Raw genomic sequence first — 24382 nt, 5'->3', positions numbered from 1 at the left:
GTTGATTTTCCTCTAATGTATGAGGGTTCTTGGTGTTCCGTCCATATTTATACATAACTGCCCTTGATTGATCCTTATTGGTTAGTTCAAGCTTAGTTTCTGCATCCCAGGAGAGAATCTCCATTTCCTTGACAATGGGTAAATGTTTTAACGATAGGGATTCTCAATCCAGCACTCACTGAGGGAGGCAGGGGCTATATGGCTGCGTCCCCTTTCATTTAGGGTGTATGGGGAGCTTGTTTCTTGGATGCAGAGTCTACTGTTCCCTCCTAATGGCCTTACATGACTCATGGCAGCGTCCTCCTTCTCTTACCACAAGGGACATTCTGAGGGTACTTGTCAAAACTCTAGTGTTATATGCAGAGTTGATCTAAATTCTTTAGTGTGTGCTCACTCAGTCATGTCTGACTCCTTGCTACCCTCTGGACTGCAGCACACCAGGTTCCTCTGTCCATAGTATTTTCCAGGTGAGAATACTTTAGAGTCTGTAGCAAATGCCACAGTCATGGTTCTGTGGTTAGGGGATCAGTCCAGCTCCTTTCTATTCCTTTAATCACCTGTTTACTTACTGCCTCTTCCTTTTCCAAGCCTCCATGGGTCTAGTTTGGGGATTATTTCAGGTTTCTGAGAAAATCCACATTTTCTTGCATGTTCCTTGCTTTTGTCCTGATAAGTTTACAATTTCTTTAATAGTGTTTAGAGTTTTTGTTAGTTTGACTTGCTTTATGTCTTTCCTTACTGCTCTGGTCCTCTGATACCTTCCTCAACTTTCTAGCACTAATATAGATTTATTTCTATGTTCTCTTTCTCCTGTACTTTTAATAGGATTCAAAAACAGAGGCAGTTGTACGTATGTGTGTTCTGTATGACTAGTGAAAGAATTTTGGTTTTCCAAGTTTGTAGCTATTTTAGGAGAACTATAATATTTTCCCTAGCTTTAATGAACCTACTCCAGTGTTCTTGCCTAAAGAATCCCAGGGACGGGGGAGCCTGGTGGGCTGCCATCTATGGGGTTGCACAGAGTCAGACACGACTGAAGCGACTTAGCAGCAGCAGCAGCAGCATCAGCTTTAAAGAAGCATATTTGACAACTAAAAATTATATATATTTAAAGTTACAACATGATGTTTTGATGTATGTATACATTGTGAAATGATCACCACCATCAAGGTAATTAACATATCCATCAACTCATATAGTTACCATTTGTGTTCATTAAGAAAACTTAAGATCTATTCTCTTAGCAAATTTCAAGTATGAAATACTATATTTTAAACTATAGTCACTATATAGTACATTAGATCTCCAGAACATAATCATCCTGCTTAACTGAAAATATGTACCCTTTGACCAATAGCCCCAATTCCCTCCTACCCTTCACACCACCAGCCCCGGGCCACCACCATCCTACTTTCTACTTTTATGAGTTCACTTTTTAGATTCCACATATGAGTGAGATAATGCAGTATTTTTCTCTGTCTGGCTTATTTCACTAACCATAATGTCTTCCACTTTCATGTGTTGTTGCAAATGACAGAATTTCCTTCTTTTTACGGAATAAATAATATTCCATACATGTACCACATTTTCATTATCCATTCATCAAGTGTTGATGGACATTTGAGTTGTTTCCATATCTGGACTATTGCAAATGATGCTGTGATCAGCGTAGAAGTGTGGATATCTCTTGGAGATAGAGATAAATCTAGTATTTTAAAGACCCGTCTGCCTCTCTCATTTCTGAGGTAATATTTAGAATTCTTTTTTAGATTACCCCTCAACATAATTTGAAATCATTACTTGTGTAATTGATACTTATACAGAGAAGTGGCAGTGCCAGAATTTTACCAAAATCTTACTTTCACTTCTCATAATCTAATTTTCAACACTTATATTCTCATTTCACAGTTAAAGTGCCAAAAGTGGGGGAATATTGTCTACTGGAGCTTTTAAACATGATTTATGAAAAAAAAAAAACAACTACTTATTTGCTCTTCATTACTTTAACCTTTGTAGGAATGTGTTATTTATCACCTACCACAATTTAGACTGAGGAACAAAACAAGCTCATGGACTCTATAACTCATGTTGTTTTGTGATAACATATTGGTCCATGTTTAGACTGCAGCTTTATTAAGGATCCCTACGCTCCTCTGAAGAATTGCCTTGATTTTTTTTTTAAAGCAGGCAAAGCCCTTTAAATCTATAAAAGATGCTAAAATTATGATTGATTCTTATGCTTTTAAAAATCTCCAATCTTTTTTCTCATTTTAAAATGGAAAAACATATTGACTTTTGGGAAGTGGAGATGTAGGAATGTTCATATTTAGTTAGCTGGAGAGAGATTATGAATTGAAATTTCAAAGCCATATTTTAGTCAAAGGGTAATGGAAATTTAGAGCAAAAAGGCATCTTTAGATAGCTTTGTGGTGATGTGTGAAGACCAGAGAACGGAAGTCAGAAAACCTGAGGTTGACTTCCTGCTTTCCACTTTCTCATCGTGTGACCCAACTCATGGCATAAATTCTTTAAACTCTATTTCCTCATCTGTGAAAGTAAGAAAATCCCTGCCTTATAAATTGTATTGTTTTTGTCAGGATGAAATGATACAGTGATACAGTATACAAAAAGTCTATTGCGAACTATGAGCTCCTGTTCAAATGTATGATGATTACTTTTTTATGAAGGAGAAAACAAACTAAGTGCTGTGCTTAGTCGCTCAGCTGTGTCCGACTCTTTGTGAACCCATCGACTGTGGCCCGCCAGCTCTGCTGTCCATGGGGATCCTCCAGGCAAGAAAACTGGAGTGGGTTGCCATTTCCTTCTCCAGGGAACTTCCCAACCCAGGGATCGAACCCAGTCTCCCACATTGTAAGCGGATTCTTTACCGTCTGAGCCACCAGAGAAGCCCAAGAATACTGCAGTGGATAGCCTATCCCTTCTCCAGGGGAATCTTCTAGACCAAGGAATCAAACTGGGGTCTCCTGCATTCCAGGTGGATTCTTTACCAGCTGAGCTACCATTACCAGTGGTAGAACCAGGTCTCCTAAATCAGTCTGATAGTCTTTCCAACTGGAATATAACTTTTAAAATGTGCTCATTTGCTTAGCTACTCAGAGACCTTACCAGAACTCTAAAGTTATGCCACTCTCCATAAAGACCTGAACTTCTGAATCTTACTTAGTAATGTCTTTTTGTGGGTAAGAGGAAGCAACTGGTTTAATTTGATGGGTCTTGTTTTGTCTGTTGTGGCCTAAACCACCTAAGCTGGTCCTTTTTTTCCCTACTTTTTACCAGTTATGCCATGCTAAAAATCTGCAATTTATACCTAGAGTGGTATTTCCCTGCCTTAAATCAGCTTTGTAACATAATTTTACAACACACTTCTTACATGGACCTTTTTTTTTAAAAAATATTAATTTGGGGGAATTCCCCAGCAGTCCAGTGGATAAGACTTTGAGCTTTCATTGCCCAGGGCACCAGTTCGATCCTTGGTCCAGGAACTAAGTTCCCTCAAGCTCCATGGTGCAGGGAAAAAAAAAATTAAGTAATCAATTTGGAGCCAAGCACTGCAGAAAAGGCTTCTATTTTTGATTCTTATTTAATAGACTATATAGGATTCCCCACTCACATTTTACTTTGGCAAATCTGCATATTCAAGATACAGTTAATTGAGACTTACAGTATTACTCACTTAAGCAGATGTGGGAAAACAGGCAATAACTCGTTCAAATAGAAAGAGGTGAATATTCATGTCCAGCTAAATGGAAGCAAGAGAGAAAAAATATGAAACGTGACAATCATTTCACATAATGTTTTTAGAACAATAATGATGCAAATTGGGAAGTTTGGAAGGTATTAAAACAGTAAGAATCCTTGTGGTTTTTGGAAAGAGCTACCTTTTGTTTTTGGCGGAAACATGTATTTTCCCATGAATCTATTTCATGTTTTAAAAATTTCTAGACCGTTATTTCTCTGGAAAAGGGGGTAAAAGGAATAAAATAAAAATGGCACAACTGACACAAACAACCATTTAGGCGGAAGGAAGGGAGGTTGAGAAATCGATGGGGGAGGGGTCCCCACTGTATCAACAGGAGCCTGCAAACTGGGATGCCAGCCTTTCCCCCCAGCACAGCATGAACAACCCTTCCTCCTAGGGTCTCTGCCCTGTCCCACCTTGGGCACCCCCAACCCCGTGGGAGTGGACGGTGAGAAGTTGGATTCCCAGGCTGGGGACAGGAACCGTGCTGGGGGAGGGGCCTGGGGTCAGAACATGCACAGGGAGTGACAGCCAAGGGCACTGTCTCCCCAAGGGAGGGACTTGTGGGGGAGGGAGGGGAAGAGTAGATACCAGAGGCTGGCATTGGCTCCTCTTCTAGCATCAGGCGAGAGACAGGACCAAGAGACAGGACAGTCAGAGCCTCCTGGGCAAAGTACTTGACATCTACATCCCGGTCCTGGGTCAGCTTCTCCAGGATGGGCTTGACCTCAGTCTGCAGTGTGCTGTTTTCCAGGATGGACCCGATCTTCTGTAGGGACTTGGCCACATTGAAGCGGACATTGGCGACGGGGTCCCCAGCCATATACAGCACTGTGGGCAGCATGTGCTTGGTGGTGATATCCTGCCCACAGACCTCAGACAGCACATTGATGCAGAAGAGTGTAGTCATGCGGTGCAGGTAGTTGGGTGCCTCAGACAGGGTGAGGACCCTCGGGATGACAGCGGCAAGGGCCCACTCCTTCCCAAACTGCTCCACCAGCTTCTTCAGGTTGTTGGTGGCCGCCTCGCGGATGGCATAGACATGATCCACAAGCCAGGACATGCACAAGGAGTGGAGCTGTGCATCAAAGAACTCCAGCCCAAACTGTCCAGCCAGCAGAGGCATGTACTCAATGATGACCAGACGCACCCGCCAGTTGGCATCCTCTGCAAGCTCCATGATGGTGGGGAGCAGGAACTGGGACAGATCCTGGATGCCGATCACCTCTTTCATGCAATTGAGGTTAGAGATGACGTTCAGCCGCACATCAGAGCACTCATCCCTCAGCAGAGCCAGGAAGAGGGGCATGATGTGCTCGATGGTGTTATCTTTGCCCAGGATGGGGCAGAGGCCTAGGATGACGGAGGCCAGGGCGGACCTGACATGCTGGTTGGTATCTGAGACCAGCTCCTGGCTGAAAGGCAAGATCTTGGTCAGGATCACATTCTCCCGATAGTCAGCTGAGAGATTTTCACAGAATTCTTTGAGCTTGTAGGAGGCAGCGGCCCTCACCTCAGGCTCATAGTCTTGCATCAGGTTCTGGAAGGCAGGGACCAGGCCCGTTTTGGTGATCTCAGGCCCCACTGCTGTCTGGAGCTCTGTGAACTTCTCGGCCACCATGTAACGGACGCGCCAGGATGTGTCCTCAGCAGCCTGGCACAGAATAATCATCACCAGGGCCTCTAGGATGTCCTGGGGCAGGAGCTGGGCGATGTTCACGCACACTTCCACCATTAGCAGCCGCACTGAATCCTGCTCGTCAGAGGCCAGGTTGGAGAATATGGGGATGATCTCACTCTTGATGTCGTCAATCTCAAGCACCTTGGTGAAATCCCCCAGGTTGGAGGCTGCTGCACACCGCACCACGAGGCTGTTGTCTGAGCACAGATCCCGGAAGCACTGTAGAAGTTCTGCCTTGATGGCAATGGACACGCCAGGGTAGCAGACGGAGAAAAGGCTGCAGGCTGAGATGCGGGAGTTGACCAAGTCGCCGCCCACCAGCCGCTTCACGAGTGGCACAAAGTGGTCCTCGAGATGGGAGGGTGAGTGCTCATGCGAGATGGCCCTCAGGGACTGCACCGCCTTCTCCCGCACTATGGCCTCCTCCTCCACAGCCAGCAACTCTAGGGGTGGAAGCAGGTAGTGAACATACTCGGGACCTCCGACCAGAGGGGTGAAGGTGCCCAGCTGCTCCGCTAGGGCCAAGAGGACCTCGTCCTCGTCGTACATAATGTCTATAATGAGGGGCAGAAGCTCACTGCGGGTCTTTTCGACTCCAAGGGCCAATGCGATGGTGGACAGCTTATTGATGCTGTTGATGCGAAGCTGAATGTCCTCATTCTGGAGCTCGTCTATGAGGATCGACATGGGGTCGAGCGAGTTATCGCCGTCAGCCGCCGCCATCTTTGTTCCTCTCAGACTGCAGCCAGCCTGAGCCCCTTAATAGGGACTCCCCCACAGTGATTGGCCATGCTACGCTGTCCTGAGCCTGCGTTTCATTTCATTTGTCCAAACAAACGAAGTCCCACCTACCACCCATTTGCCATTGGCTGAAGGGACCACATTAACTTCGCAGGAGCCTGTGGTGGGGTTCGGAGGAGTGCATGATGGGACGGGGGAGGACGCAGCGGAGGGTTGGGGGTGGGGGACGCGCAGAGGTTGTTGGGGGAGTGGGGCGGGGTTTCCCTGGAGCCTCTATGGTAAAGAGCGCACCTGCTTCAGAGGAGACCGTGGTTTTATCTCTAGGTCGGGATCATCCCCTGGAGAAGGGAATGGCTACTTACTCCAGTATTCTTGCCTAGAGAATTCCATGGACAGAGTAGCCTGGCCTCTGGGTGTCAGGTACAGTCCATGCGGTGGCAGAGTCATACACGACTTAGTGACTAATGCACACATGCGAAGGAGAGGAGGATTCTATTTTCATTATTAATTAGAAAACTTGACGTGCAAATGGTCTGGATATCTAGTTCTTATAAAGAAGAAAGACAAATTTAAAATGAACTTTTAATTTTAGAAGAGTTTCAGATTTCAGAAAAATTATTATGGTAGTACAAAGGGTTCTCAAATATTCCACACCAGTTTTCCATTTTGTAACATCTTATCTTGGTGTGGTACTTTGTTCACAATGGGCGAACCAGGATTCATATATTAGTGTTAACTGAAGTGCATTCTTTGTTCAGATTCGTTTGCTCTTCTTTATCTGATACCCTTTTTCTGTTCCTAGATCCCACCCAGGTTTATCACATGACATTTTGTTGTCAGGTCTCCTCTAGACTATGATAGGTTCTCACACTTTTCTTGTTTTTCATGACTTTTGACCATTTTGAATACTATTCAGGTGTTTTGTAGAATGTCCCTTACTTGGGATGTGTTTGACGTTTATCTTAGGGATAGGCTGAGGTTGTGTATCCTTGGGAAGAAGACCACAGAGGTAAAATGCCATTTTTGTTTCCTCATTGTAAAGTTGCTCTTTCTACCCCTTTCTATACTGTGGTCTTTGGAAGAAAGTGACTCCACACTTACGGTGTAGGGAGGAAAGACTGAATTTTAACTGTAATAGAAAAAATCATTATCATTGGCAAACCTTCTAATCGGAAAGTGATTAATATCATAAGTGCATTTGGCAGGCTCCTTTGACCAGTAAACTCAGAGACGTGTATTTTGTGGCTAACATATTAGTAGGCAAAATGGGCGGCCCTATTTCTTAGAACCAGACTCTTCTTTAGGGCAATTTCTTTGTCTTGGGAGATGGCCAGAATTACAGGCGCTGAAATTTTAATTTACTGCTGCTACCAGTGGTGGGCTACAGTCCATAGGGTCGCACAGAGTCAGACGTGACTGAAGCACACACGCTCCCACCTCTTCTCAGAGATATTTCAGGTCTTACACACTCTTGTGTCACACGTGAGCAAACATCCAAATCACCTTGTTGTTGTTGTTTAGTCACCTCGTCATTTCCCAGACTTTTGTGACCCCATGGACTGTAGCCCGCCAGGCATCTCTGTCCATGGGGTTTCATAGGCAAGAATACTGGAGTGGGTAGCTGTTTCTTTCTCCAGGGGTTCTTCCCAACCCAAGGATTGATCCCAGGTCTCTCTAATTTCAGGGAGATTCATTACTATCTGAGCCACCAGAGAAGCCCAAGAATACTGCAGTGGATAGCCTATCCCTTCTCCAGGGGAATCTTCCAGACCCAGGAATCAAACTGGGGTCTCCTGCATTCCAGGTGGATTCTTTACCAGCTGAGCTACCATTACCAGTGGTAGAACCAGGTCTCCTAAATCAGTCTGATAGTCTTTCAAACTGGAGTATAACTTTTAAAATGTGCTCATTTGCTTAGCTATTCAGAGACCTTACCAGAACTCTAAAGTTATGCCACTCTCCATAAAGACCTGAACTTCTGAATCTTACTTAGTAATGTCATTTTGTGGGTAAGAGGAAGCAACTGGTTTAATTTGATGGGTCTTGTTCTGTCTGTTGTGGCCTAAACCACCTAAGCTAGTCCTTTTTTTCCTACTTTTTACCAGTTATGCCATGCTAAAAATCTGCAATTTATACCTAGAGTGGTATTTCCCTGCCTTAAATCAGCTTCATAACATAATTTTACAACACACTTCTTACATGGATCTTTTTTTTTTTTAAATATTAATTTGGGGGAATTTCCCAGCAGTCCAGTGGATAAGACTTTGAGCTTTCATTGCCCAGGGTGCCAGTTCGATCCCTTGTCCAGGAACTAAGTTCCCTCAAGCTCCGTGGTGCAGGGAAAAAAAAAGTAATTTATTTGGAGCCAAGCACTGCAGAAGAGGCTTCTATTTTTGATTCTTATTTAATAGACTATATAGAATTCCCCACTCACATTTTACCTTGCCAAATGTTTGTGAAATTCTTGGGTGTTTGGTTCCCTTTTATAGCTGCTTCCACAAAGTAGCAAAAAGAGCTGGAGGATGACTTTCCACCTCAGTCCAAGGTTAGCTGGAACAAAGTGGTCCCAGTTCTCTCCCAGAGTTCTCCAGATAATTAGAGGGAAGCTGAATGCCTCATGTTTAATAGAATTATTTAGGTTCATTAAATAAAAGGATCCAAGATAAGGAAATTGAATCTGCAGATTCAAGATACAGTTAATTGAGGCTTACAATATTATTCACTTAAGCAGATGTGGGAAAACAGGCAATAACTCATTCAAATAGAAAAAAGGTGAATATTCATGTCCAGCTAAAGAGAAGCAAGGGAGAAAAATATGAAAACGTGACAATCTTTTCACATAATATTTTTAGAACAATAATGATGCAAATTAGGAAGTTTAGAAGGTGTTAAAACAGTAAGAATCCTTGTGATTTGTAGAAAGAGCTACCTTTTTTTTTTTGGCGGAAATAAGTATTTTCCCATGAATCTATTTTCATTATTTTTTTTTAAATTTCTAGACCTTTATTTCTCTGGAAAGGGGGTAAAAGGAATAAAATAAAAATGGCACAACTGACACAAACAACCATTTAGGCGGAAGGAAGGGAGGTGGAGATATCGATGGGGGAGGGGTCCCCATTATATCAACAGGAGCCTGCAAACTGGGATGCCAGCATCTTCCCACAGCACAGCATGAACAACCCTTCCTCCTAGGGTCTCTGCCCTGTCCTACCTTGGGCACCCCCAGTCCCGTGGGAGTGGACGGTGAGAAGTTGGATTCCCAGGCTGGGGACAGGAACCATGCTGGGGGAGGGGCCTGGGGTCAGAACATGCACAGGGAGTGACAGCCAAGGGCACTGTCTCCCCAAGGAAGGGACTTGGGGGGAGGGAGGGGGAGAGTGGATACCAGAGGCTGGCGTTGGCTCCTCTTCCAGCATCAGGCGAGAAACAGGACAGTCAGAGCCTCCTGGGCAAAGTACTTGACATCCACGTCCCGGTCCTGGGTCAGCTTCTCCAGGATGGGCTTGACCTCAGTCTGCAGTGTGCTGTTTTCTAGGATGGACCCGATCTTCTGTAGGGACTTGGCCACGTTGAAGCGGACATTGGCGACGGGGTCCCCAGCCATATACAGCACTGTGGGCAGCATGTGCTTGGTGGTGATATCCTGCCCACAGACCTCAGACAGCACATTGATGCAGAAGAGTGTAGTCATGCGGTGCAGGTAGTTGGGTTCCTCAGACAGGGTGAGGACCCTCGGGATGACAGTGGCAAGGGCCCACTCCTTCCCAAACTGCTCCACCAGCTTCTTCAGGTTGTTGGTGGCCGCCTCGCGGATGGCATAGACATGATCCACAAGCCAGGACATGCACAAGGAGTGGAGCTGCGCATCAAAGAACTCCAGCCCAAACTGTCCAGCCAGCAGAGGCATATACTCAACGATGACCAGACGCACCCGCCACTTGGCATCCTCCGCAAGCTCCATGATGGTGGGGAGCAGGAACTTAGACAGCTCCTGGATGCCAATCACCTCTTTCATGCAATTGAGGTTAGAGATGATGTTCAGCCGCACATCCGGGCACTCATCCCTCAGCAGAGCCAGGAAGAGGGGCATGAGGTGCTCGATGGTGTTATCTTTGCCCAGGATGGGGCAGAGGCCCATGATGACGGAGGCCAGGGCGGACCTGACATGCTGGTTGGTATCTGAGACCAGCTCCTGGCTGAAAGGCAAGATCTCGGTCAGGATCACATTCTCCCGATAGTCAGCTGAGAGATTTTCACAGAATTCTTTGAGTTTGTGGGAGGCAGCGGCCCTTACCTCAGGCTCATAGTCTTTCATCAGGTTCTGGAAGGCAGGGACCAGGCCCGTTTTGGTGATCTCAGGCCCCACTGCTGTCTGGAGCTCTGTGAACTTGTCAGCCACCATGTAACGGACACGCCAGGATGTGTCCTCGCCAGCGTGGCACAGAGTGATCATCACCAGGGCCTCTAGGGCCTCCTGGGGCAGGAGCTGGGCGATGTTCACGCACATTTCCACCATTAGCAGCCGCACCGAATCCTGCTCGTCAGAGGCCAGGTTGGAGAATATGGGGATGATCTCACTCTTGATGTCGTCAATCTCAAGCACCTTGGCAAAATCCCCCAGGTTGGAGGCTGCTGCACACCGCACCAAGAGGTTGTCATCTGAGCACAGGTCCCGGAAGCACTGTAGAAGTTCTGCCTTGATGGCAATGGACACGCCAGGGTAGCAGACGGAGAAAAGGCTGCAGGCTGAGATGCGGGAGTTGACCAAGTCGCCGCCCACCAGCCGCTTCACGAGTGGCACAAAGTGGTCCTCGAGATGGGAGGGTGAGTGCTCATGCGAGATGGCCCTCAGGGACTCCACTGCCTTCTCCCGCACTATGGCCTCCTCCACCACGGCCAGCAACTCTAGGGGTGGAAGCAGGTAGTGAACATACTCGGGACCTCCGACCAGAGGCGTGAAGGTGCCCAGCTGCTCTGCTAGGGCCAAGAGGACCTCGTCCTCGTCGTACATAATGTCTATAATGAGGGGCAGAAGCTCACTGCGGGTCTTTTCGACTCCAAGGGCCAATGCGATGGTGGACAGCTTATTGATGCTGTTGATGCGAAGCTGAATGTCCTCATTCTGGAGCTCGTCTATGAGGATCGACATGGGGTTGAGCGAGTCATCGCTGTCAGGCTCCGCCATCTCAGTTCCTCTCAGACTGCAGCCAGCGCTTTGCTAAAACAGGGATAGGGAATGCGTGGAATGGAAGGAGTAAAGAAAGGCATGAAGATGCCTGAGCCACTTTACTGGGGCGACCCCACAGTCATTGGCCATGCTACCCCTAATTGAGCCTCTGTTTCTTTATTTCATTTGAACAAATAAAGTCCCACCTACCACCCATTTGCCATTGGCTGAAGGGACCAGATTAACTTTGCAGTAGCGTGTGGTTGGTTTGCGATGTGTGCAGGACAGGAGGGGGGAGCACGCAGTGTTTGGTTGGGGGTGGGGAACGCGTGGAACTTGGGGGAGTGGGGCGGGGCTTCCTTGGAGCCTCTGATGGTAAAGAGTCCAAGTGCAATGCAGGAGACCCTGGTTTGATCTCTAGGTTGGGATGATCCCCTGGAGAAGGGAATGGCTACCCACTCCAGGTTCTCGCCTGGAGAATATCATGGACAGAGGAACCTAGCGGGCTATAGTCCATGGGGTGGCAAAGAGTTGGACAGGGCTTAGTGACTAATGCACACATGCAAAGGAGAGGAAGATTCTAATTTCAGTATTAATTAGAAAACTTGATGTGCAAATGGTCTGGATACCTGCTTCTTATCAAGAAGAAAGACTGAAATTTAAAATGAACTTTTAATTTTAGAAGAGTTTCAGATTTCAGAAAAATTATTATGGTAGTACAAAGGGTTCTCAAATATTCCACACCAGTTTTCCATTTTGTAACATCTTATCTTGGTGTGGTACTCTGTTCACAATGGGCGGATCAGGATTCATATATTAGTGTTAACTGAAGTGCATTCTTTGTTCAGATTTGTTTGCTCTTCTTTATCTGATACCCTTTTTCTGTTCCTAGATCCCACCCAGGTTTATCACATGACATTTTGTTGTCAGGTCTCCTCTAGACTATGATAGGTTCTCACACTTTTCTTGTTTTTCATGACTTTTGACCGTTTTGAATACTATTCAGGTGTTTTGTAGAATGTCCCTTACTTGGGATGTGTTTGACGTTTATCTTAGGGATAGGCTGAGGTTGTGTATCCTTGGGAAGAAGACCACAGAGGTAAAATGCCATTTTTGTTTCCTCATTGTAAAGTTGCTCTTTCTATACTGTGGTCTTTGGAAGAAAGTGACTCCACACTTACGGTGTAGGGAGGAAAGACTGAATTTTAACTGTAATAGAAAAAATCATTATCATTGGCAAACCTTCTAATCGGAAAGTGATTAATATCATAAGTGCATTTGGCAGGCTCCTTTGACCAGTAAACTCAGAGACGTGTATTTTGTGGCTAACATATTAGTAGGCAAAATGGGCGGCCCTATTTCTTAGAACCAGACTCTTCTTTAGGGCAATTTCTTTGTCTTGGGAGATGGCCAGAATTACAGGCGCTGAAATTTTAATTTACTGCTGCTACCAGTGGTGGGCTACAGTCCATAGGGTCGCACAGAGTCAGACGTGACTGAAGCACACACGCTCCCACCTCTTCTCAGAGATATTTCAGGTCTTACACACTCTTGTGTCACACGTGAGCAAACATCCAAATCACCTTGTTGTTGTTGTTTAGTCACCTCGTCATTTCCCAGACTTTTGTGACCCCATGGACTGTAGCCCGCCAGGCATCTCTGTCCATGGGATTTCATAGGCAAGAATACTGGAGTGGGTTGCCATTTCCTTCTCCAGGGGATCTTCCTCCCCCAGGACTTGTTGAAATGCAAATCCTACAGCCCTACTGGAGACAACTGAGTCAGAAACATTGCGGGTGGAGCTCTGAAATCAGAGTTTTAACAAACCCTCGAGGTGATTTGTAATTCCTTAGGGGTTGGAGAAGGCAATGGCACCCCACTCCAGTACTCTTGCCTGGAAAATCACATGGAGGGAGGAGCACGGTGGGCTGCAGTCCATGAGGTCGCTAAGAGTTGGACACAACTGAGCGACTTCACTTTTACTTTTTACTTTCATGCATTGGAGAAGGAAATGGCAACCCACTCCAGTGTTCTTGCCTAGAGAATCCCAGGGACGGGGGAGCCTGGTGGGCTGCCATCTCTGTCGCACAAAGTCAGACACAACTGAAGTGATTTAGCAGCAGCAGCAGCAGGGGTCAGTGGCAAAGAATCCACCTACCAATGCAGCAGGTGCACAGTTGCTCTCATTTCACACACTAACTAAATAATGTTCAAAATTCTCCAATTTAGGCTTCAACAGGACATGAACAAGAGCTTCCAGATGTCCAAGCTGGATTTAGAAAAGGCAGAGGAAGCAGATATCAAATTTCCAATATCTGTTGGGTTATAGAAAAGCAAAAGAATTCCAGAAAAGCATCTGTTTCATTGAATACCCTAAAGCCTTTTACTGTGTGGATCACAACAAACTGTGGAAAATTTTTAAAGACATGGGAATCCCAGACCACCTTACCTGCCTCCTGCAAAACCTATATGCATATCTAGAAGCAACAGTTAGAACCGGACATGGAACAGCAGACTGGTTGCAAATCGTGAAGGGAGTACAGCAAGGCTGTATATGTCACCCTGCTTAATTAACTTATATGCAGAGTACATCATGTGAAATTCTGGGCTGGATGAAGCACAAGCTGGAATCAAGATTGCCGGGAGAAATATCAGTAACCTCAGGTATGCAGATGACACCACCCTTATGGCAGAAAGCAAAGAGGAACTAAAGAGCATCTTGATGAAGGCGAAAGAGGAGAGTGAAAAATCTGGCTTAAAACCCAACATTCAAAAAAAAAGATCATGGCATCCAGTCCCATCACTTCATGGAAAATAGATGGGGAAACAATGGAAACAGTGACTGACTTTGTATTCTTGAGTTCCAAAAATACTGCAGATGTTGACTGCAGCCCTAAAATTAAAAGATGTTTGCTACTTGGAAGAAAAGCTATGACAAACCTAAACAGCATATTAAAAAGCAGAGACATTACTTTTCCAACAAAGGTCTATCTAGTCAAAGCTATAGTTTTTCCAGTAGTCATGTATGAATTCCAAGTCATGTATGAGACTTGGACCATAAAGAAGGCTGAGTGCCGAAGGATTGATGCTTTTGAGCTGTGGTATTGGAGAACACTCTTAATAGTGTCTTGGACTGCAAGGAGATCAAACCAGTCAATCCTAAAGGAAATCAGTCCTGAATATTCATTGGAAGGACTGATGCTGAAGCTGAAGCTCCAATACTGTGGCCACCTGATTCGAAGAGTTAACTCATTGGAAAAGACCTTGATGCTGGGAAAGATTGAAGGCAAGTGGAGAAGGGGACAACAGAGGATGAGATGGTTGGATGGCATCACCTGCTTGATGGACATGAGTTTGAGTAAGCTCCAGGAGATGGTAAAGGACAGGGAAGCCTGGTGTGCTGCAGTCCATGGAGTCACAAAAAGTCACAACTGAGTGACTGAAAAACAACAAATCACCCAGGTAGCACAGTGGTAAAGGATCTGCCTGCAAATTCAGGAGACGCTAGAGACTGGTTGATCTCTCTTTTGGAAGATCCCCTGGAGAAGGAAATGACAAGCCACTCCAGTATTCTTTCGTGGAAAATCCCGTGGACAGAGGAGGCTGGCTGGCTACAGTCCATGGGGTCACAGAGTCAGACAAGACTGAGCACATTGATACTGACTGCAGTGCCCATAGATTCAAAACACCTTAGTGGCATTAGCTTAATTCTGTGTTCAACTGCTGCCTCAGAATTACAGTTTGTGTTGGGCCTTTATCTTTCAGTTAGGATTGCTACAAGGAACAACCTTTGATATTTGCTTCAGGCTTTTCTGTGACTCATTTTATGGACTCTGCTATTTGCCATAGTTTCCTCTACATAAGGCCCCAGTTGAATTCCTCCACTCTGAAAACCCTGTTTTCACTAAGAAACTGATGTAAGATCCGTTCTGGGAGAAAGAGAGTGGTATGGTATGTTGTTTTGGCTTCTGGAAGGCTTATAGTCTCGATTAACACAACTATACTGACTCCTTGTATTCCTACATTTATTCCTTCATAGGATGGTCCTGCTCCATTTTACAAAATTATTTTTGTATTTGTACTGTACATTTCTGGAAATTAATAATATTAATCAGCATGTTCAGTTAGGTTCAGTCGCTCAGTCGTGTCTGACTCTTTGCGACCGCCAGGCTTCCCTATCCATCACCAACTCCAGGAGTTCACTCAAACTCACATCCATCGAGTCAGTGATACCATCCAGCCATCTCATCCTCTGTCGTCCCCTTCTCCTCCTGCCCCCAATCCCTCCCAGCAGTCATTTAACCTTTGCATCCTCCCTAAGTTAAAAAATTTTTTTTCATTGAAATATAGTTAGTTTACAATATTGTGTTAGTTTCTAGGTACAGCAAAGTGATTCCAATATATATTTTTAATATATTTATATATATAAATCTTTTTCATTCCACTCTAAGTTTTAAATTCATTATTTTTCCCATTTTACAGATAAGAGAATGAAGAGTCAGATGACTCATCTTCCTAAAGGTCCCCCAAATATGAAGTGGTGAACTAGGGGCTGAAACTCACCTCTGTCACTCTCAGCTGGTGCTTCTCAGGATTCCTGAAGTTTAGAAGCAGCAGCTGCGTGGTTTAGAAGATAGAACCCAGGTGGCTGGTTATAATCACTGGAACCTGGCGCTTCTTACAGACTTGGCTTTCTCATTCCAACAATGGCGGATAATAATGCTCTCCTCACAGAAATTGTCTTGAGAGTTGGAGAAAATCATGGATATAAAGTACTTTCGGAATCCCGTGTTCATGGTAAGTAGTTGTCTTGCCGCTCACACTGTTCACTGAACCCAGAGTAGATAAGGAGTGACCGGGGAAGATGGAAGAAGACTTGATAGAGCTGTGGGGACTGCAGTCATGTTTATTCTCTCTGGGCAGCAGCCGCCGCCACAGGGAGTCTTCAAAGACTACTGATATGCTAGGACAGACAAAAGTGGCCCATGGCCAAGTGGGTGCGCAGGCCCAGTGCTACCAAGGTCAGCAATATCGTTGTTGATAGAATGTAAGGTATGAGGCGGTGAGAGAGTGGGACAGGAGAGCCTGACTGACTCCGTGTTGTCAGTTAACTTCTCCACAATCCACCCCTCAGGGTCTCCTGTCCCACTGTTTACATAGGCTCGGCCCTCTGTGGCTTCTTTCTGGTGAACACCGCTGCTGCTTGTACCCATATTCCACAACAACAGTGAAAGCTACAATAACAAACCACTAGAGTGCAGGCTACACACCCAACACAGAGAAAACTCCAATGCCAGGGACTGGACAGGCTGCCCACCATTCTTGCACTGGGTCTCCAGTTAGGCGTTGCACGTCATGGATTTCTCACATCCTGTGGCTCCACACGGAGCATAACAGGGGAACTCATGATAGACCTCAGGGAGAGTACAAATACACCTTTCAACACTGAGGCAGTTCCCTGTGGTCCTGGCCAGGTGACCTGCACATGAGGGGACCAGGTGCTTGTCACCCAGGGTACAACCTGAAAGTCATGTTGCAGCCCTTGCCCACATGGGGCTAGGAAAGCTACCCACCACATGTGGGGTGTCTTTATCTTCCATGGCCAAGTCCAGTCCACCATCTGTCCTTGTGCAGTCTCTGTTGGGGCTGGCAACAGGATATTACCTTGGGTTCCATAGCCAGGATTTAGGCGAATATCTGTTATTACCACCTGCAGTTGTATTGGTGCAGTAGCACGATGCAGAAGAGCCTCCACCGGGGTGATTCCACCCCTGTGTGGTTTTTCATTGAGAATCTGTAAAACCCCCCATATGTGTCGGGTCTACCCCTTCAAGAAGCGGGGAATCAATAGACAGCTTCAAGCCTTGTTTTAACAAACCATTATATGGCTCAATCAGATCCCTGCCTGTGGGTGATAAGGGACATGAAATACCCATTGAATTCCCAGCCTCTGTGCCCAGTGCTGGACTTCTTTTCCAGTGAAATGGGTACCCTGGTCACTCGCTATAATCAGAGGATGGCCATACATGGCTGTCAGGCAGTCAGGCACCTTAAGTGTACAGCGTTAGTCAGCAGCCTTACATGGCCAGGCAAACAGCGAACCTGTAGCTACATCTATAGCTATTAAAGTAAAGCTGGCATTCTTTGCTAGTGGCAGAGGCCCTACAAATTTCACTTGCCACTGAGTCAAAGAAATTCTCCCCCTCACCACCTGTCCATCAGTGGCTGCCAGCCTGTGGGGGTGAAGAGCTTCCCAGGCACGTGTGGAACAATCATGGCAGGCATCTTCTATTTCTCTCCAAGAAATAGGAAGATCCCACCCTTTGGCAATTGCCCACATGGATTTTGTCCCTGTGTGATGCAGACGCTGGTGTAGCCAAGCTACTACCTCAGTAGGAGGGTGCAGCCTTCACAGTTCACTGTCTACATCATAGTACATAGCCTTTACAGTACAGTGTACATCATGGGACACAGCCTTCACAGTACACTGTTTTACATCTGCAGAAGAATCAGAGGTTAGTAGCACATCATCAATATAATGAAAGAGTTTCATCAATGCAGGGCAGTTCCATTTTTCCAAATCTCCTGCAGCCAGCCCATGACAGATTGTTGGGCTATGTAGATATCCTTGGGGAAGGACTTGGAACATCCACTGACACCCTTCCCAAGTGGATGCAAACTGGTCTTGACTCTCAGCAGCTATAGCTTTGGAGGAAAAAGCATTCACTAAGTCCGCCACTTAGTGATAAGTGCCCAGCACTGTAGTTAACTGGTCCATCAAGTCGTGGATGGATGGCACGGTGGCATGCACAGGCAGCCTCACTTTATCCAGTTCCCTGTAGTCTGCAGTCATCTGCCAAGAGCCACTGGGCTTCTGGATGGACCACACAGGGAGTTGAATGGGCTCTGTGCAGGACGTACGTGTCCACTTTCACCAGCTCAGCAATGGTGGTGCCTATTTCTTTGTGGCCACCTGGTAGACGATATTGTCTCACAGTTTCTGCCCTCCAGGGTGTCAGCAACATCTGTGGGGGATGCTCTGCATATCCCCTCATGACTGCCTTCACAACACACACTTGGAGACAGAATTCCTCCACAGAGGTCTGCAACACAAGACCTTGCAAGACACCTATCCCCAAAACATATTCCAGAATTGGGGACACATATACAGTGTATACTCGCACAGGAAGCTGCCCAATTTCCAGTGGTAAAGACACAGCCTCTACTTCAATGCTTTGGGCACCGTAGCCATTGATATATGTACTGCGGCCAGGAAACTGTTCTGGTTTGCCATGTACCAGGCTGCATTCATCACCAGGGTCAACGAGGGCCATTACTCTTTGTACATTGGTCAGCGACCAGTGAATTACATGTTCCACATGGGGCCTCCAGTCCCTGCTTGGGCTCTCTGGATGGGTACCTTGACCTGAGCCCTATTCAAAACAGAATGGCATCAGCAGAGACATCTCCAGTTGGCATAAAGTCCTCTATCTGAACTGCCTTACCTCATGCTGTGGGTGCTTTCCACACTTAGTAAACTGCTGCTCCGGGCTCAATTGCTTCCACAGCTCTAGGAGTACAGCATTAGGTTGCTTATCAATTTTGTTTCTGTCAAGACCTGCTGCTAGCGAATCAGCTCACACTTGTACTGCTGTTACCCAGGTGGGGCCTTTACCAGCTCAACCCCGCTTGGGGGCTTTCACCATTCTAATCCCTTTAGCCTGCTGCTGCTGCCTTTTTGTGTTTCTCAAGCTGGCCAGATGAGGTGCCCCACATAGGGTGTAAGTATAGCAGATAGGGATCCAAAATAGGCAGATGGAGCACTGGTTAAAATGGTGTCTCACATACCACCGGTAAAAGGCTTATCATCTGGGCTCCAGGCATTTAGGTTAAACATCGCCTGTCTCATGCCCAATTCTCTCACCACTTGGGTTAACTTGGCACAAGTATGCCATTTACTTATGGTATTTGGGAACTCTCCTGTGTTGGTCTGCATGGTGCAGATGGCAGCATTGATCCATTTCATCAGGCTGTGTGTTTGATTAGGTGCACCCTATGTGAGTCACCTGGCATTCTGAGACACCATGGTCCCCAAGGCCATGCAGCTCTCGTCCTAGCATCTGCATCTGTTGCTCTAGTTCCTTTGCACATCTCTGCAGTTCATGCACTGGTGCAGCATCACAGAGAGCATTCTCCATGTTTTCCTTCAAGGCAGTCAATAAAGTTCACCCCATGGTGTCAGCGGCAGCACGCACCACTTTTTTTTCCGAAAGCTCACCACTTGTAACGTCTTTATAATACTCTCTGTGCACTTGTGCAACATCAGGGAGAGCATTCCCCATGTTTGCCTTCAAGGCAGTCAATGAAATCCACCTCACGGTGTTAGCAGCAGTATGTGGAGATTTGTCTGGCAAGTGAGAGCTCAGTGCCTATAGTGTCTTTTCAATATTATCCAATGACCCATTCACCACCTCCCAGTCTTCCATCAGGGCCCATACTGAGAGGACAGTGGCCACCAGATACCACATGTTCTGTGGTGGCCACTGGCTTCCTCCCTGCCTCAGGCTCCCCTACCTGCTAGGTATGCTCCTGGCTATACCAATTGTCTTGCCACTCACACTGTTCACTGAACCCATGATAGATAAGGTGCAGCCAGGGAAGATGGAAGAAGACTCAAGGAGCTGTGGGGACTGCAGACATGTTTATTTTCTCTGGGCAGCAGCAGCAGCGAGTCTTCAAAGACTACTGATATACTAGGATATACAAAAGTGGCCCATGGCCAAGTGGGCACTCAGGCGCAGTGCTACCAAGGTTAGCAACATCACTGTTTGCAGAACATAAGGTATGAGGCCATGAGAGAGTGGGACAGGAGAGCCTGACTGATGCCATGTTGTTTATTAATTTCTCCATAGTACTCAACAAATATGTTCTTTCTTTCAAAGCCCTTTGCCCACAGGAAATTATTGTTTAATTTAATTGTGTAACTAATAGTACCTGGGGCTTCTCAGGTGGCTCAGTGGTAAAAAACCTGCCAGCCAAGGCAGGAGACATAAGAGACCCAGGTTCGATCCCTGAGTTGGAAAGATCCCCTGGAGGAGGGCATGGCAACCCATCCCAGTATTCTTGCCTGGAGAATCCTGTGGACAGAGGAGCCTGGTGGGCTACAGTCCCTTGGGTCATGAAGAGTCAGACATGACTAAAGCGACTTAGCACGAATAGTACCTGAGTTAATGATCACTTTATATTTGTAAAGGAATAAATTAAGAATGAAGAAAATATTGCTAATTGTACTCATATTGGCACTGCAGTTTGTATCTCTACTTAAAATTCTTTTTAAAGAAGTTTTTCTATTATACACAGATTTAAAAGTAAAAAGTTTAAGAGCCTGATAGGGCAACTTAAAAAAGGCATGCAAGTTATATATAGATTTGTTATTTTATCTTTGAATAAAGTAATTCCAGTGCCTGAAGAAGATAAATTGAGTCTGTGTTCATAAGAAGCATGGGTCAGAGAACTGAGTGTAGCACACCAGAGTGTGAAATCTTTCATATGCTACCAATTTATATAGTCATATAGTCCAAACTTCAATTATATGCTTTGTGGTTTCACGTAAAATTTTTCCTGTGGAATTCTTTGTCTTTAAATTTAATGTTTTGGTGTTTTATGATTTAGAAGCTGATGTCCAGGAAATAACATCTCATAATAATAAGGCAGTGATAATTTACTATTTTTAATAATTCGTAGGCCAAAAATGCAGTCTAAAGTCAAATATAATTTTTAAAAGTTCTCAATTCCAGATTGTCTACATGTCCACTCTTGGCTGTTAGTATAGGCAATCCAGAATTGACTAATGATGTACAGTGTTCTTCTGTCTGTTTATAAGTCAGACATTGGCATGCATTCATCATTCTTTATCATTCATTCTTGATTGGAAAAGCTGGCTCATTTCAATGCTAAAAATTCCCAGGGATGAAAATGCTGTTTTGTTTCTTTTTTTTGCTTAGGCTCTTATCTGAAAACATTTTCTTGAAGTTTTGACAGATGCAGACAAAGCAGCCATACAGTAGAAAGAGCATAAACTTTGGAGGCAGATAACAAGCTTTGAATCCCTGAGCAAGTTACTCGAGCTCTCTGTGTCCACTTCCATATATGTAAAAAAATACACACACAAAATAGTACATACATAAGGGTTAAATGAAATTCAGTTCAGTTCAGTCACTCAGTCGTGTCCGACTCTTTGCAACCCCATGAATCACAGCACGCCAGGCCTCCCTGTCCATCATCAACTCCCGGAGTTCACTCAGACTCACATCCATTGAGTCAGTGATGCCATCCAGCCATCTCATTCTCTGTCATCCCCTTCTCCTCCTGTCCCCAATCCCTCCCAGCATCAGAGTCTTCCAATGAGTCAACTCTTCGCATGAGGTGGCCAAAGTAGTTTCAGCTTTAGCATCATTCCTTCCAAAGAAATCTCAGGGCTGATCTCCTTTAGAACACAAAGCCTGGGATGGTGTCAGGGACATAGCAGGTGCTCAGAAATGTTTACTTCCATTCCTTGGTTTTAATGGGTATTAAATGTCATTGGTTCTATATGAAAATGCCTCAAAGAAGAATGCCTTGCAGCATTTTCTACCTGAAGAAAATGGGAGAGCACAAATAAGTGCTCTTATAAGAGTCAAAACATTTCACCCCTTCCCATCATTCAGAAATGACAAATGTCATTAAAGGATAAACTGATAGGTACATTTCCCTTCACAGAAATTATACTATCTAGGGGATTTCTAATAGCCTAAAGTCCAGTTGACATTCTATGACTAATATTTAAAATAAATAATAGACAACAAAATTAATAGCTGGCATTTTAAGTGCTGCAACTTGTCACCAAATACCGCAGCTCCCTAAACCATTAGCTGCCACCTTGTGTAATTGGTGGGACAGTACTGTACTATGCCCAGTATTGCTGAAATGTTCTGTAAGACCCACAGACAGTTCTCTGGCCTATTTTTGGTGCTCCATTTAACTTTTTGCCAAATCTGAATTACTGGGGTTTGAACTATTCAAATGCTACCCCATGCTAGCTTTCAGATTGATCTTAATTGCATTAATTGATAGTAATTTCCCCATCTAAAATTTTGGGGAAGTAATTTAGTCTTGGTAAGACTTCTGAAGCCACTAAGGTGCCACCACCTGAAGACTTAGTGCGCTACAGTGACATAGAAAATGCACACTAGAACTCTGAGTTTAAAAAGGAGTTTATTTATAAACCATAGCTTTTGTGACAACAGTTCTCTGAAATTGCTGGCAAATAATACTTCCATGGATAGATGGAAAATGTGAGAAAACAGGAGGAAAGCTTGTGATGAGTATGGAATTTTCCTAGATGACCCATAGAACCCACTCTCCTCTCTCATGTCTCCAGTGTTGCTGCTGCTGCTGCTGCTAAGTCGCTTCAGTCGTGTCCGACTCTGTGCGACCCCATAGACGGCAGCCCATCAGGCTCCCCCGTCCCTGGGATTCTCCAGGCAAGAACACTGGGGTGGGTTACCACTCACTAAATCCACATGTTCTAAAAGGCACCTATGGGTGAAACAGTCTGTCATTTGTGTGTGTTGAGGAGAAAAGGATAGATAAGACAGGAAAGGCAGTGTCCTTGCTCTTGTTCAACTGTTCATTTTAATTTGAGACATAGCTTGTATTTCCCAAATAATAATTCAATAAGAATATTAGCAAAGTGAATGTGTAGTCATCCTCTTAAGTGGTTGACAAGTATGAGAGTTATAACCTGTTTGTGTGCCCATTTGGCAGTATAGAGAAAACGTTTTTAAAAAGTACATGATTTTTGACTGAGCATTGCCATTGTTAGGAATTTACTGTATGGATATATTTACATACATAAGCACAGATTTATGTGAGAGGTGGTTCTTTGCAGCATTATTTATAATACAAACAGGAACAACCTGAGTATTCATTAATGCGGGACCAGTTAAATCATAGTCTAGCCCAGAATACTATATTGGAAAAAATAAGATAGCACTATAGGTAACTGGGAGCTTCCCTGGTATGGCTCAGTCAGTAAAGAATCTGCCTGCAATGCAGGAGACCTGGGTTCATTTCTGGGGTCAGGAAGACCCCATGGAGGAGGACATGGCAAGACGTGAAAGAGGTCAGATAGAAGTTTTTTTTAAAAAGTTAAAGAAAAGATGTATACTGTGTGTGTGTGTGTGTGTGTGTGTGTGTGTGTGTGTGTGTATGCATGCCATATGCGCTAATGCAGGGAGAATTTATGGAACAATAAGCTATAAAAGTTTTACTGCTATATTTTAGCAATATTATTTCAATAAAGTAGGACTGTAGGGACAGAGAGAAGTGGAACCATTTATTCTTATTTTAGAGCCTTTACTGTTAAGTTGTTTACATAACTGATTTTTGTGAGTCTAAAATATTGAAACAAGTGACTGTGTTCTGAGAGTTAGAGAGTAATGAAATAATGAGAAGCAGATGGCATTAACAAAGAGAAACTACTCTTATTAATGATGATTTAATGGAAGTATGCAGAGTGTTTACTATGTCACAAGCTGAACACTGAACATACATTATCTCCTTTAATTTCTCACACCTGTGTACTGATTTCAGACTAGAGAGCCGGGGCATTGCACGGTTGAGTAACTTGTACCAGATGACACAGCTCACACACAGCTAAGTGGCAGGACCCAGGTCAGACTCCCCAGTCTGTGCTGGTAGCTGCTAAGCTGCACTTTTTTCCCCCAGCTTCCTGAGATGCCTGTTTAGGTAACTAAGTCTCCTAGAACCTGGTAACCATGATCCCATTATGGTGCTGAGGAAGTAGAAGGAAGGGCTATCTGACTTTTAGCGTTATCTTGGAGCAGAAAGGAAGGTTGAATTTCCGTGGTGTTTTCCCTCTGAAACCATCAGTTTTTAAGTAAGGGGTGTGAAGGCCAGACCACTGATATTTTCAGCAATTTGTAGTAACTTCTCAGCTTTCCTAGGATTGATCATTTTGCTACACATACCT

At 45.0% G+C, this 24382-nt stretch overlaps 1 protein-coding gene and 1 pseudogene across 1 annotated transcript in view; both read right to left on the bottom strand.

Annotated features, from left to right (window-relative positions):
* The window catches only part of LOC102278583 (serine/threonine-protein phosphatase 2A 65 kDa regulatory subunit A alpha isoform), a 32789-nt gene extending 26224 nt beyond the window's left edge, over positions 1-6565 (bottom strand). The window contains exons 1-2 of the mRNA XM_070365776.1: positions 4352-6565; positions 3695-3760 (exon numbers count right to left, since the gene is read on the bottom strand). Of these exons, the coding sequence (XP_070221877.1) occupies positions 3729-3760; positions 4352-6164 (1845 nt within the window). The 5' untranslated portion in view covers positions 6165-6565 and the 3' untranslated portion in view covers positions 3695-3728. The remainder of the gene's footprint in view (positions 1-3694; positions 3761-4351) is intronic.
* A 2327-nt stretch (positions 6566-8892) lies between these two features.
* On the bottom strand, positions 8893-16272 carry LOC138986356 (serine/threonine-protein phosphatase 2A 65 kDa regulatory subunit A alpha isoform pseudogene; annotated as a pseudogene).
* Between the last annotated feature and the right edge of the window lie 8110 nt (positions 16273-24382).

Source organism: Bos mutus, chromosome X (assembly GCF_027580195.1).
Source record: "Bos mutus isolate GX-2022 chromosome X, NWIPB_WYAK_1.1, whole genome shotgun sequence".
Lineage (NCBI taxonomy): Eukaryota > Metazoa > Chordata > Mammalia > Artiodactyla > Bovidae > Bos > Bos mutus.
Note: the sequence above shows the minus strand (reverse complement) of the source record. Positions and strands in the feature narration are given on the sequence as shown.